Source organism: Periophthalmus magnuspinnatus, chromosome 21 (genome assembly GCF_009829125.3).
Source record: "Periophthalmus magnuspinnatus isolate fPerMag1 chromosome 21, fPerMag1.2.pri, whole genome shotgun sequence".
NCBI lineage: Eukaryota > Metazoa > Chordata > Actinopteri > Gobiiformes > Gobiidae > Periophthalmus > Periophthalmus magnuspinnatus.
Genome location: NC_047146.1, coordinates 27,833,890 through 27,849,870, shown reverse-complemented (window position 1 = coordinate 27,849,870; position 15,981 = coordinate 27,833,890). Strand labels below are relative to the sequence as shown.

Sequence of the window (15,981 nt, the reverse complement as noted above, 5' to 3'; positions counted from 1 at the left end):
CGGTTTGCCAGAATCTCTTTGAGGCCGTCCGATAGTCCTCCTCCATGGCCTCCCCGAACTCCTCCCAACCCCGAGTTTTTGCCTCTGTGACTGCCCGAGCCACGGCACGCTTGGCCTGCCAGTACTCATCAGCTGCCTCAGGAGTCCCACGAATCAACAAGGCTCGATAGGACTCCTTCTTCAGCTTGACGGCATCCCTTACTTCCGGTGTCCACCATCGGGTTCGGGGATTGCCGCCGCGACAAGCACCACAGACCTTACGACCACAGCTACGAGCAGCCGCATCGACAATAGAGGCGGAGAACATGGCCCACTCGGAGTCCATGTCTCCAACCTCCCCCGGGATCAGGGAGTCCTGGTGCCACGTGCACCGATGGACACCCTTCTGCTCGAACATGGTGTTTGTTATGGACAAGCTGTGACTACCACAGAAGTCCAATAACAAAACACCGCTCGGGTTCAGATCGGGGAGGCCGTTCCTCCCAATCACGCCCCTCCAAGTGTCACTGTCATTACCCACATGGGCGTCCCCCAGGAGAACAACGGAGTCCCCGGTTGGTGCACTGTCTAGTACCCCTCCCAGGGACTCCAAGAAGGCCGGGTACTCTGCACTGCTGTTTGGCCCGTAGGCCGACACAACAGTGAGACCTGTCCCCGACCCGAAGGCGCAGGGACGCGACCCTCTCGTTCACCGGAGTGAACCCTAACACGCAGCGGCTGAGCTGTGGGACAATGAGCAAGCCCACACCAACTCGCCGCCGCTCCCCGCGGGCAACGCCAGAGAAATGGAGAGTCCAACCCCTCTCAAGAAGTTGGGTTCCAGAGCCCAAGCTGTGCGTGGAGGTGAGGCCGACTATATCTAGCCGGTAACGCTCAACCTCCCGCACAAGCTCAGGCTCCTTCTTCCCCAGTGAGGTGACATTCCATGTCCCCAGAGCTAGTCTCCATGTCCGGAGATCCGGTCATCGAGGTCCCCGCCTTCGACTGCCGCCCGGATCTCTCTGCACCCGCCCCGCATGGCTCCTCCCGCAGGTGGTGGGTCCACGGGAGGATGGCCCCACGTCGTTCCTTCGGGCTGGGCCCGACCGGGCCCCGTGGGGAAAGGCCCGGCCACCAGGCGCACGCTGCCGAGCACCCACCCCAGGCCTGGCTCCAGGGTGGGGCCCCGGTAACGCCAGTCCAGGCGACGTAACTGGCCTTGTTCTTTTTCTCTTCATGGGGGGCTTCTGAACCGCTCTTAGTCAGACCCGTCTCCCAGGACCTGTTTGCCATGGGTGACCCTACCAGGGGCATGAAGCCCCTGACAACATAGCTCCCAGGATCATTCGGGTGCTCAAACCCCTCCACCACGTTAAGGTGGCGGTTCGGGGAGGGGTTTTTGATGACATTTATGGCCTTAAAAACAGCACAGTAGACCTCCGAATATGGAAGATAATTTTGTTGAAGTTGAATTTCTCACTTTAAATGTTTTCACTCTGAAAACACATCATTGAGTTGTTTTTATTCTGAATTTTATTTGATGAAAAAAAAAGAATATATATATATATATAAACATCTAGTGGTAAAAAATTACACTGAGCTTTAGTTTTTAGTGAAGAACCAGAAAAAAAACACACCATAATATATATATATATATATATATATATATATATATATATATATATATATATATATATATATATATTCTTTTTTTTTTTTTTTTTTTTTTTTTTTCAGGCCCTCAAAATTTAGCAATGTGAAATTTGTTATGAAAATTTAAGCAGCAAAGAGATGCCAAGGCATAGGCAAGGCATATCAATCCTAGGTGACTCGACCAGGAAATGCTGTAGGGAACCAATGCTGTAGGGAACCAGTCTGAATGGTCAGAATTTGCCTAATCAAAACCTCATCTCTTTGAATCCTAAAGTATAAGCCACACCCACAGAAGAGAAAGGCCAATAGGAAACAACGTCCACTATCCTCCTCAGTCACACACAATCGATTGCTTAGGTCTTGGCATCTCATATCTTGCTGCAGTTTTGCACTGCAAATTTTAGACTCTGAATTTTGACTGCTGAATTTAATGCTTGAAAATATATGTGCATATACATTTAAAATAAAAAAAATCTGATGAAACAAATGACCTTCATCCCTTTAGCTGTGACAAGAATCCTTAGAAATTCAAAATCGTGTTATTTGAGTGCTCAGAGGAAGCTGGCTTACTAAAAAGGACTCATCAAACAAATGTGAATAAAGCCCTGGTTTAGTCCTGGTTTAGTCCTGGTTTAGGGTTAGGGTAAGGGTTAGTCCTGCTTTAGTCCTGCTTTAAACAGTATAGTTAAACAAACCTCTCATGCAGATATGCGTTTTGCTGGACGGAGCTGCTGAACGATGTCTCTTGTCCGTACATCTCTCCATCTTCCTCCTCATCCATGTGAGTGTAGCTCCCATTGGTCACTGAAAAAAACCAAAACATTTAATCACAATGGTTTTGTGAGTTAAGTCTTTGCACACCAACTAGAAGGTCAGTTGTTGAATCCATGCTCAAGCAGTAAGACGGTCCTTGAGAACCACTTGTCTCACAATAGCACACCTGCACAATAGCAAGGAGTAGGTTAATGATAGTAAAACTATTCTCAGAATAAACTCAAATATAGGCCACTGCAGTTTTATTGTAGTAAATGTGAAATAGGGCGCACTGCCAACAAAATTATCACAGTATTCATCTTCGTCAGTATATTCATCCAGTCCATATTGTGAGTGTTCATATGGTGATTTCAAAATGAATGTTTCCCAAATCCCTAACATTAAATACAAAGGAGCAATTAGGCTACCTCATATTATTACTGTTATTAAGTACTACTGTGTAATACACCTCAAGGGACTTCCAAATGTGTTTCTAAATCCATTCTCCCATGATGCATTTGGGACATTTGTACATTTTAACTCTAGATTATTTTGGATTTAAGGAGTGGCCAAAAGAATGACCCCAGGGAATTCTTTTGGTACATTTAAATTGTATGTATAAATGTGTGCTGTTTTAATTTTGAATACCATTTTAAGTAAATATACATTTAGTGTTGTTTCAGTGTTAAAACATATAAAATATAGCTGAGAATTATTCAACTAGGTATTAAATATGATACATATTGCAGCATATGACAGCTTGTCCATAACAAACACCATGTTCGAGCACAAGGGTGTCCATCGGTGCACGTGGCACCAGGACACTCTAGGTCGGATGTCGATGACCGACTTTGTTGTACTGTCATCTGACCTCCGACCACTTGTCTTGGACACTCGGGTGAAGAGAGGGGCTGAGCTGTCAACTGATCACCGCCTGGTGGTGAGTTGGATCCGCTGGCGGAGGAGGAAGCCGGACAGACCTGGCAGGCCCAAGCGCATTGTGAGGGTCTGCTGGGAACGTCTGGCGGAGCCCTCTGTCAGGGGGGTCTTCAACTCCCACCTCCGGGAGAGCTTCTCCCTGATCCCGGGGGAGGTTGGAGACATGGACTCCGAGTGGGCCATGTTCTCCACCTCTATTGTCGATGCGGCTGCTCGTAGCTGTGGTCGTAAGGTCTGTGGTGCTTGTCGCGGCGGCAATCCCCGAACCCGGTGGTGGACACCGGAAGTAAGGGATGCCGTCAAGCTGAAGAAGGAGTCCTATCGAGCCTTTTTGGCTCGTGGGACTCCTGAGGCAGCTGATGAGTATCGGCAGGCCAAGCGTGCCGCGGCTCGGGCAGTCACAGAGGCAAAAACTCGGGGTTGGGAGGAGTTCGGGGAGGCCATGGAGGAGGACTATCGGACGGCCTCAAAGAGATTCTGGCAAACCGTCCGACGCCTCAGGAGGGGGAAGCAGTGCTTCACCAACACTGTTTACAGTGCGGGTGGAGAGCTGCTGACCTCGACTGGGGATGTTGTCGGGTGGTGGAAGGAATACTTTGAGGATCTCCTCAATCCCACTGTCACGTCTTCCGAGGAGGAAGCAGAAACTGGGGACCCAGAGGCGGACTCGTCCATCACCCTGGCTGAAGTCACTGAGGTGGTTAGCAAGCTCCTCGGTGGCAAGGCTCCGGGGGTGGACGAGATCCGTCCTGAGTACCTCAAGTCTCTGGATGTTGTGGGGCTGTCTTGGCTGACACGTCTCTGCAACATCGCGTGGCGGTCGGGGACAGTACCTGTGGAATGGCAGACCGGGGTGGTGGTCCCTCTGTATAAGAAGGGGGACCGGAGGGTGTGTTCCAATTACAGGGGAATCGCACTCCTCAGCCTTCCCGGTAAGGTCTATTCCAGGGACTGGAGAGGAGAAGCCGACCGATAGTCGAACCTCGGATTCAGGAGGAGCAGTGTGGTTTTCGTCCTGGTCGTGGAACACTGGACCAGCTCTATACTCTCCATCGGGTCCTCGATGGCTCATGGGAGTATGCCCAACCAGTCCACATGTGTTTTGTGGATCTGGATAAGGCATTCGACCGTGTCCCTCATGGTGTCCTTTGGGGGGTGCTCTGGGAGTATGGGGTCCGGGGCTCTTTGCTAAGGGCTGTCCTGTCCCTGTATGACCGGAGCAGGAGCTGTGTTCGCATTGCCGGCAGTAAGTCAGACCTGTTCCCGGTGCATGTTGGACTCTGCCAGGGCTGCCCTTTGTCACCGGTTCTGTTCATTATATTTATGGACAGAATTTCTAGGCGCAGCCAGGGGCCGGAGGGGGCCTGGTTTGGGAACCACAGGATTTCATCTCTGCTGTTTGCAGATGATGTTGTCCTGATGGCTTCTTCGAGCCAGGACCTGCAGCAGGCACTGGGACGGTTTGCAGCCGAGTGTGAAGCGGCTGGGATGAGCATCAGCTCCTCCAAATCCGACGCCATGGTTCTCGACCGGAAAAAGGTGGTTTGCTCTCTCCGGGTGGGTGGTGAGTCTCTGCCCCAAGTGGAGGAGTTCAAGTATCTCGGGGTCTTGTTCACGAGTGAGGGAAGGATGGAGCGGGAGATTGACAGGCGGATCGGTGCAGCGTCTGCAGTGATGCGGTCGCTGTATCGGTCCGTTGTGGTAAAGAAGGAGCTGAGCCGGAAGGCAAAGCTCTCGATTTACCGGTCAATCTACGTTCCTACCCTCACCTATGGTCATGAGCTCTGGGTAATGACCGAAAGGACAAGATCGCGGATACAAGGGAGGTGTTCTGGGCATGTCCCACCGGGAGGGGGCCCTGGGGAAGACCCAGGACACGCTGGAGGGACTATGTCTCTCAGCTGGCCTGGGAACGCCTTGGGGTCCCACCGGAGGAGCTGGAGGACGTGTCCGGGGTGAGGGAAGTCTGGGAGTCCCTGCTTAGACTGCTGCCCCCGCGACCCGGCCCCGGATAAGCGGAAGAAAATGGATGGATGGATGGACATATTGCTTTTACAATAAACTTTCACAAATTAACAGCATTAATTCAGTTACTGGTGTTTTAATGTGGGAATATACTTTTCAAAAACATGCATTCTTTTATTTTTATTGATTTTATTTATTTATTTATTTGATGCAGCCATACATAGTCATAGGCAGAGCATGGAAGAAGAAGAAGAAGAAGAAATATAGATGTGGATGAGACGTAGGGAGCAAGTGCAGGAGATGTGTGAATGTGATAGGTTATTGAGAGTGTCTGTGCGTATGAGTGTGTACGTGTTTGTGTGTGAAAAATGAGTTTATGAGGCTCTTCTTAACACAGGGACATTTACATAGAGTCATCATTCTGTGAGCGCATCACTGCCAAAGCCACGCGGGCAGATTATTGCTCCCTCTTTCACTCTGTCCACATATGCCACACATCTTCATCAGAGCTTCAGAGCAAGGCCCAAACCTGAATATACGAGGGGGCAAGCCAGTTGTGCGAAAGCCCTATTGTATTTGTAAATTTGTAAGGAAAAACCCAAACATCTAGTGGTAAAAAATTACACTGAGCTTTAGTTTTTAGTGAAGAACCAGAAAAAAAACACACCATAATATATATATATATATATATATATATATATATATATATATATATATATATATATATATATATATATATATATATATATATATATATATATATATATATATATATATATATATATATACCGTAAATTTCGGACTACAGAGCGCACCTGAATAAAAGCCGCACCAGCTAAATTTGAAGAGAAAATCAATTTTGTACATATATAAGCCGCACCTGAATAAAAGCCGCAGGTTTTCATATTGTAACATGAGATATTTACACAGAAAGACGGTGCACTGACACGCTTTTTTTTTAAACTGTACCTGAAAATTGGAACCAACACGACAACAACACGGGATGAACACATCTGCAGGTTTAGAAAATAAAACTGCACCAAAACGGAAAATCTGCTTTTATTTCCTCTGAAAACTTTTGTCGTCTTTTACATTGACCAAGTTGGATTCATTGATGTCGAGCTTACGTGCAGTGGCTCTATTTCAGGAGTCGGCAACCCGCGGCTCCGGAGCCGCATGCGCCTCTTTCAGCCTTATACTGCGGCTCTGCGTGGCTGAAGTGTATTTTATTTGTGTTAGCTCTTTTTTGTTGTAGTTTAAATTGGAAGATTATTATGATCTTAAAATAAAATTATATTTTCTTATTTTTCGTTGCTCAAAATAAGCGTCACACTCACGGAACAATGTTCAAAACAAACTCCGCTCATGTCTCACGTCTCACAGATACAGCTCACAGTCCTGCGTAAAGAGCCCTGATTTTCAGACGCTGTGCGCACAGGGGTCAGGAGCAACTTTCGCCCGTCCCTAATGACACACTAATAAGCTCGTCCGTAGATGTATCATGAAAATCCTGCTGGAAATCGCCACAGAAATCTATTTGATGTAGTAGCAAGTATATTATCTGCTCTTGTCTCCGCGATGACGTTTCACGTATAACACATCAGACACGACGCACAAAAGTAGAGCCACAACCGAGTGAAAATGAGCCAAAACAAAAGTCTTTGGAGAGCTTTTAACAAAGGGGAAAAGGACAACTGAGGAGCCAGAAGAGGAGACTATGACCTCCAAGAAAAAGAAAGATAAATTTAACAGACAATACCTACTTAAAATCTGGGTTTGTCGCTGCAGGTGACTCACGCGCACAGTCCGCTCTACGTAACATACGGGAAAAGCAAATAAGGCAATGAAACCTTCAAAACTGCTTTGGCACATGGAGAATAAGCACCTGGGATTAAACGATACGCCTTTAGAGTTTGTTTTTTTTTGTTTTGTTTTTTTGAAAGAAACTGCGGAGCAGAGTAGACATAATCACATAATCAGCGCAGGGCTCCCTCTGATGCAGCGGTTTGGTGAGTTGTATTTTTTTAATGCACTTAAGTTGTTTTTGCCATATTTATCTGCCACGTGTAGAAGGCTTGTCCGTGAAAATAAAACCCAGGGGCCGTTATCCAGTAAAAAATAAATAAGCCGCACTGCTGTATAAGCCGCAGGGTTCAAAGCGTGGAAAAAAAGTAGCGGCTTATAATCCGAAATTTACAGTATATATATATATATATATATATATATATATATATATATATATATATATATATATATATATATGGCTCAGTAGCGCAGGAGCTCAGCCCAGAAAAATGTCAATGTAGCCAGATGAAACATAAAAACATAGACATAAAAAAGAGATCTTGTCAGCCCTAAACCCAACAAGTCGGCCATATTGGATCAAACCTGGGACTGACAAAATCACACACCATAATCTTCTGGCATCTCTTCCAACAGTTTTCATTAAAAATACTTCAACCTTGGTCAAAAGACACAAAACCCGGTGCAATAAAACATTATCAATAATAGTTTCAATATACTATCGAGTGTGGTCCTGGTGAATTTTCAACAAAACATACATTTTTGGAAAAAATTCTGTCTGTCGGAGTTTGGACTTTGGTTACTGCTTGCAGTTTTCATCTGTATTTGTAATTCTTAATCCAGGTTTAGTCCAGGTTTAATCCAGGTTTAGTCCAGGTTTAGTCCAGGTTTAGTCTCGGTTTAGTCCTGGTTTAGTCCCGGTTTAGTCCCGGTTTAGTCCTGAAGAGGAATCTGTCTTCACCACCTTCGTCACTTGCCTTTTTTAGTCAGCTCTCGAAAACTAACCAAGGGTGGCTTGGTTAGTGCGTGGATGGGAGATCTTTGGGAATACCAGGTGGCACAGTGGGGCAAGAGTGGCTGTAGTGCATAATGCCCCTGATGCATGGGCTGAATACACTGTTAGAGGTGTGACTCTCCAGCAGAAAAATTTCATGGTGTACCTTTAAACCCTTCCTCCATATTTATACTTATTTCACCCTTGACAATGCTACTCTGAAAGCCAAAAATTTTTCACAGTAGCTTTGGTGTGTGACTGCTCCTCACTAATCACCTGCTTTCTACTTCCTCTTCCTGAAATCTGATATTGTGGCTGTCATTTATCTCTGGCTGCACATCTCCCATAAATCATGTTATCTTATGCTTCTTGAGTTTCTTTTTTCCCCACTAAACCTCCACAGTGGCACCTTAATCAGCCCAACTGTCAAAAACACACTCCCCCTCCTCACACACACCAACAAATGTGTTGGTCTTGACTCTTTTCAAGTAGAGAAGGCATTGGCAGTGTGGATAATAGATCAATGCAAGTTCACTGTAATAATATAGAAAGGAATACAACTTCTTTAACACAGCAAAATTATAGGACTTATGCAAGAGTTTAGAGGTGAGCATTTTGAAGATAAGTAAAATTTGGATGTTGAGTACATCATTTATGGTAAAAAAAAAAAAAAAAAAAAAAAAACTGTCAAAAAGCAACAAACTGAACAAATTGATAGTAGTAAAAATAAATAAATAAATAAATAAAATTCTCAATTCAAGGCATTTTAAAGCAAACTTATTCAGCAAAATTGACTTTTCAGAGCTTTTAACCATGCATGTTATAGTCACTTCCTCTTCTCATTTACCCGCCCAAAGTTGTTTTTGGAGTGATTTTTGCATGTTTGAGAAATCTTTAATCACTTATTTTCAAGATATCTAACATGAAAGTTAGCGGATTTGTTTATTTTATCAAGCCATTTTAGATGAACATTCCAATAAACAATTTATTTGTACAATTTATAACAATCCACAGGTGTCAAAGATTATAACTATATAGCAGACGCAAGCACAAAACCTTTTCTTTAACAAGGTTCATTTTTCGCAGTGTACAGATCACGCTTTCTGTATCCCTCCTTAGTCAATGGCCTCAAACCTGCTCTCATCTGTTTCAGTCTTTGTTTTCACTAGGAGACGTTAACCCTTTGGCCTTGTGTCGATGAAAGTTACATTCCAGTAGATCTGCTCAGACCATTTTAATACCGCTTCAGGGAGTTTTGGCAATAGTGTAATGCCAACTAACACTTTTAGTCCAATATTCAAAGGTTTGTGATTGTGACATGTAACTTTTTCTGATATGGGACACCATTTTGAGGACTTTTGACCATTCAAAAGATAGAAGAACAATGGTTTGAATTATTTATTGCTAAGTGTTTTAATTTTATATCACTTGACACCATAGACTGTATATATAAATGGACATAGCTAAACTGCTAGCTGTAGCATTCCAAATAGGAAGTGAGCACTTCCGGCTCCTTCAACTTTTTACTTTCCTTTGAAAAACTGTCTCTCCTCTCCTCCCTTTTTGATCTTTAAATGTTACTGTTAACCCGCTCTACGTGATCCTGGTGTGTTTTTATTCTGCTATTTTGTCCATATATCAAGATATGAAAATTAATAACAGACAAATCAGGCGCCTTTTTTCACCAAGGCAGCTCTATTAGAATTAGTAACAATGTCAAACATTGTTGCTATGCGCCTGCTCATTGCTAAATCAGTGGTGCAGGTACCTCCAACTGCCTTGGTCCGAATTGGCTCTTTGGCTGCTATGATACTCGTGGTTGGAATTCCAAAAATGTAACTCGGGTCCAGATTCGCCCCTATAACTCCTAGCCTCGATGAGTGTCATTTGGCTGGAGCCGAACACTATGGGAGATGTTACACTCCCTCAGTCCACTTCTTTATACAGTCTATGCTTGACACCCATAGGTATACCAGCTGTAGGTATATAGAGTTTGTATATTGTAAAAAAGTCATATTGTAAAATTACTTATTTTGAAATCAAGAAGCGTTTTAGTCAAATTACTACTACTACTCCTACTACTATGATTAATTGCGTACCTATACAATTGCTTCTACAAATGTAGTAGCAATTGTATATGTTAAGACTGCTATTATGGTGGTACTACAACAACTACCACCACTACTACTATTGTTAGTACTGAGATTATTTGGTGCATTGTTTTTATATTTTGGTTGCATTTATGGCAATAATATAGTAAGTATTGAAGTACTGAAGAAATATTTGCCTTTCTTATCAATCATAAACAATGTATAAAATAAGTTTAGCTGTCATACTTCTAATGAGATTGCATTTTCATAACGCTGCTTCATAAAGAGAGGAACTAACTTTGTAATTAAAATGTGTTGATATTTTTGGTTTGTTTGTGCCATAAAAACAAATTTAAATGTGTTTGACTAACAAAAATGTGTACGGATTGCATAATAACTAGAGCTAGCCACAAACATCCTCTCGTCAACTGGAACGGCCCTCGAGGGAAAGCTAAAACTCAAACACGCAAACTGCACACAGTGGGAAAAGTGTGAGAAGAACCCAGTCAGAAATGAGATAGAGAGAGATAAAGGAGCAATCCGCTTTCATACATATGTAGAGACTCATTAGATGCAATGTATTCCTGGTTCAAAACAGGGAAACTCATTCAATATATTGTAACTTATACTTCAATGCCAAACAAAGCATTAATGTGCCAATTAGCATATCTGTGTGATATTAGGAAGACATACACACTGCAAGGAAGATTTTCTGTACAACTACTGTTCAAGTTGGGGGTGGGGGGCAAGAGAGAGGGAGGCAGAGAGAAAAATGGCTTGAGAGAAGGAGACAGGGGAGGAAAGGAGAGAGAGACGCGGGAGGTAAGGACAGCCAGAGGATGGGAAAAAGAGAGGGAGAGGGAAAGTGAGAGAGGAGAGAAAAAGGGTGAGAGAGGATATAGGAGGTGGAAGGAATGAGAGGGGTGAAGTGAAAGGAAAGGCAAAAAGAAGGAGAGAGAGAAAGGGAAAAAAGATTAGAGAGAGGGGGTGAGAAGAGGAAGAGGAGAGAAGTAAAGTGAGATAGACAGCAAGGGAGAGGAGCAGAGACGTGGAGTAAGGGGAGAGTGTAGGAGAGAGAACAGCGAGAGAAAGAGGGAAAGGGAGAAGGAGGGAGGGACAGACAGACATATATAGATAGAGAAAGAGATAACTTTTACGACAATAAGTAAAATAAAAGTAAGAATTTAAGGATGACTGTTAGGGACACCACATCACCACCTAAACAAATTATGATGATACAGAAGAACAGTTGGTAACATGAATCAACAACACTAAAATAACTCCTTACCAACTCAAAAAAAAAAACCTGTAATAACCAAGCGCAGAGAAAGAAGAGAGCAAAACACAAACATGGGTAAAATGAAAGGGAGCTATATGGCCATGGAGGTCTCTAATTACAGGCTCCGTATCTCTGTGGCACGGTGTTGTTTTTAGCTTGTTTTATCTCACATAGCAATTGTCTTTCAGTTACTAAAGTGGTTTGGTTCTGTCTTTTTTTAAACTCAGAGCTAAAGACGTGCCCACCTTTGATGCAGTTTCATAATAATACACAACAAACTAACAAACGGAGGGAGGAGGTGGAGATGCAGGAGGTGGAGTTAGCGAAAATCAGGGCCACAAAGAGCCTGCTTTTGTTATACAAGGATGATGAGAAGGTGTGGCAGTAGTGTTGCCACAATACTAACATTTCAAATCCATTTCGGTACTGCAATTATAATTTAAAATGCTTTTTTTAGACAATGAAATATATTAGCTAAAAAATATATTAACTAAAAAAGTATCTTTAATGTTACCATAGTTCTAATCTTGGTTCAGATATAGATAGAGATTATACTAGAACTATTCAGGAATGGTCATATTTCATCCAATTAATGTAGAGGATGCTCTAACAAAAAAAGTTAGAAGCAGCCCATAGAAGCAGCTACTTTTAAATTTAAAAAATGTCAATGCGTTTAAATGTTTTATAGCTATATTGTCAGAAACATGTCTATGAGTTTAAATGTTAGCTATATTGTTTAGATGAATTATTTTGAAAAGAAATGATTTTTTTGCATTAAATTGTGAATTATAAAATACTGCAAGGCTCTGCACTCACCATGAGATCCATAGAGCACATCGTTGACCATAGCAGGATGAAACATTCCATTGGTTTGTCCATCCACTGGACTCATCCTCAGGCCAGAGGAACTGTCAAAGGAGCGGTTTGGAGACACTCTGGAGTGATCCTACACAACACATAAACACTATTATACAAAACAAAACTACACTATCTGACACACATTCAGACCTTTAGTTTGCATCAAAACAGGAAGCCCAAAGTTCAGTAAGAGATTTATAAGGTATTTTGACACAAGGAAGAGTAGAGTTGATAAAGATGTACCGTAAATTTCGGACTACAGAGCGCACCTTGATATAAGCCGCACCAGCTAAATTTGAAGAGAAAATCAATTTTGTACATATATAAGCCGCACCTGAATAAAAGCCGCAGGTTTTCATATTGTAACATGAGATATTTACACAGAAAGACGGTGCACCGACACGCTTTTTTTAAACTGTGCCTGAAAATTGGCACCAACACGACAACAACACGGGATGAACACATCTGCAGGTTTAGAAAATAAAGCTGCACCAACACGGAAAATCTGCTTTTATTTCCTCTGAAAACTTTTGTTGTCTTTTTACATTGACCAAGTTGGATTCATTGATGTCGAGCTTACGTGCAGTGGCTCTATTTCAGGGGTCGGCAACTCGCGGCTCCGGAGCCGCATGCGCCTCTTTCCGCCTCATACTGCGGCTCTGCGTGGCTTGGGAACTGACACAGACACAGCTCACAGTCCTGCGTAAAGAGCCCTGATTTTCAGACGTTGTGCGCACAGGGGTCAGGAGCAACTTTGGCCCGTCCCTAATGACACACTAATAAGCTCGTCCGTAGATGTATCATGAAAATCCTGCTGGAAATCGCCACAGAAATCTATTTGATGTAGTAGCAAGTATATTATCTGCTCTTGTCTCCGCGGTGACGTATCACGTATAACACATCAGACACGACGCACAAAAGTAGAGCCACAAGCGAGTGAAAATGAGCCAAAACAAAAGTCTTTGGAGATCTTTTTAACAAAGGGGAAAAGGACAACTGAGGAGCCAGAAGAAGAGACTACGACCTCCAAGAAAAAGAAAGATAAATTTAACAGACAATGCCTACTTAAAATCTGGGTTTGTCGCTACAGGTGACTCACGCACAGTCCGCTCTGCGTAACATACGGGAAAAGCAAATAAGGCAATGAAACCTTCAAAACTGCTTTGGCACATGGAGAATAAGCACCTGGGATTAAACGATACACTACGAGTTTTTTTGTTGTTGTTTTTTTAAAGAAACTGCGGAGTAGAGTAGACATAATCACATAATCAGCGCGATGCATGATGCAGCGGTTTGGTGAGTTGTATTTTTTTAATGCACTTAAGTTGTTTTTTGCCATATTTATCTGCCACGTGTAGAAGGCTTGTCCGTGAAAGTAAAACCTACATTATTCCGTTACATTATTGTTATTATACAGTGTTATCTTCATTTTAGATGTCAAAAAGTATTTGCGGCTCCCAGTGTTTTATTTTATGTGGAAAGTGGGTCCAAATGGCTCTTTGCGTGTTAAAGGCCGACCCCTGCTCTGTTTCCTTTCTGTTTCTTTATCTTAAAAACTGCATCATATCCATTTCATGATGCGCAAAATGATCGTTCAAAATCAAAACTAGTGAATTCTTCAGAGCAGAATCTTTCCCCACGTCTGTCTCACTTTTACGTTTACAGCTAGAGAGCGCCCCCCAGGGTCCGTTATCCAGTAAAATTCCATATATAAGCCGCACTGCTGTAAAAGCCGCAGGGTTCAAAGCGTGGAAAAAAAGTAGCGGCTTATAATCCGAAATTTACGGTATATGACTTTTCTATGACCAACTTGATAATAATAATAATGGCTTACACTTGTAATGCGCTTTGTCAAAGCCTCTCAAAGCGCTACACTATAGTCATTATTCATTCATTTCCACACTTGGTGATGGTAAGCTACTCTTGTAGCCACAGCTGCCCTGGGGCAGACTGACGGAAGCTGCCAATCTGCGCCATCGGCCCCTCCGACCACCACCTATCATTCGCGCACAATGTTACTGTATTATCAGCTACAAAGTACATGTTTCGTTATATATGTGAATGCATTCACAAAGCGTATAAATGTCAGTTTATACCCTTGTTTGAAAGACTGCATTGCATTATTTTATTTCATTTTGTATTTATTTATATTTTTATCAGGCCATGTTTGGCTTTGTTATGGTTTAATTTGTACAGCCCATACTAGATATTCTAATGGAGCATGTCATCATTCAAGCGCATTCAAATCTTCTTTAGTTTGCATCAAAATAGGAAGCCCCAAGTTCAGTAATTGAGAGATTTGTAAGGTATTCAAGCTCTATTTTGACACAAGAACGAGTAGAGAAGACAACTTTCCCAGGACCCTAGCATTTAAAACCAGTTTGATTTTGATTTTTTTTTTTCTAAGTCTTTGTATTCTTCCGTGTGGTACTGACACTCACCCTAACACTTGGATCCTCTCAAGAACTCATCCTTTTATATCTCTGATAATGTAATGGCGCTGTGCTTTTTACAGTAAGTATATTATTTATAACTGAATATCATTTACATTCATTACAGATGCAACACTCTTCCCTTTGAAAATGTTTTTTCATCAAAGCGTATTCACACGTCTTTGTTTCATTCCCATACATTTGTGCTATATCTCCAACAGTGTAAGTCCATTAATTCAAACATGCATAGAATTTCCTTTTTTTTTTTTTTTTTTTTTTTTTTTTATCTGTAGCTTTCTTTTAATCAAGCATTGGTTTAATCATAGACTGTAATTAACTTGGGGATACAATGCTATATGATCATATATTTTAAGAGGCAAGCATGAGCTAATTCTTAAGTTGTGTGTTTTGGTAGCTAAAAACTATTTAAAAATTGCATTAGTTCATTTGAGATTGGTGATATTCTCACCTTCTTCACTTTAGGTTGAAAATATATTTTCTACCTAACCTGATATTAAACATCATAAGTAGTAAACACTTTATTGCTTTTAGTACTCATTTTTATACAGCGATTTTCTACCTTTGATGCACTCAAAACGCTTTACATCAAAGAAACACATTCACACACAAGTGTATACAGATACTGCGAGGCAGATTAAGTGTCTTACCCAAGGACAAAACAACAGCATTATTTTGTGGGAGATGGAATTGCACCACCAACCTGTGGATCAGTGGATCTGACCATTCAAACGAAGACGTTTTATGTTAAGAGTGGGATTCAGACTGCCAAACTTTGGTTTAGTGGATGAATACGCTACCAACCGAGCTACTGCTGCCCAGTTCCATTGTGTATACTAAAGGTACACAATGAAACTTCAGGTGGAGGGTTTGACATCTTCTTGCCTTAATGGAGATGTCATAGTTTTGCCCGGAATGTTCCACAGTATGGCATTAAATATATCTCCATGGAGACAAGCAGGTGACACCATCAGGTGAAGTTATTAATTAAAGAAGTAATTAAATCAATGCAAGATAAGTCAGTTTAAAGTCATACTGTGGAACATTCGATGAAAAGCAATAACCTCTGACCTTGAAATGAATGTTACATAGAGCACTTTTAAACCAAATTGTACACATAGTATGCAATTCAAACCACTATATTTATCATTACATTTTACTGTACATGTCTATGGATGTTCTGAACTGAATATAGACTAATTCTCCACTGTGTTTTGA

At 42.2% G+C, this 15,981-nt stretch overlaps 1 protein-coding gene across 2 annotated transcripts in view; it reads right to left on the bottom strand.

Annotated features, from left to right (window-relative positions):
* pard3bb (par-3 family cell polarity regulator beta b) overlaps positions 1 to 15,981 on the bottom strand; it is a 497,556-nt gene that overhangs the window by 255,620 nt on the left and 225,955 nt on the right. For both annotated transcript variants that reach the window (XM_033986829.2, XM_033986830.2), the window contains exons 15-16: positions 12,272 to 12,401; positions 2,328 to 2,436 (exon numbers count right to left, since the gene is read on the bottom strand). In XM_033986829.2, the coding sequence (XP_033842720.1) occupies positions 2,328 to 2,436; positions 12,272 to 12,401 (239 nt within the window). The remainder of the gene's footprint in view (positions 1 to 2,327; positions 2,437 to 12,271; positions 12,402 to 15,981) is intronic.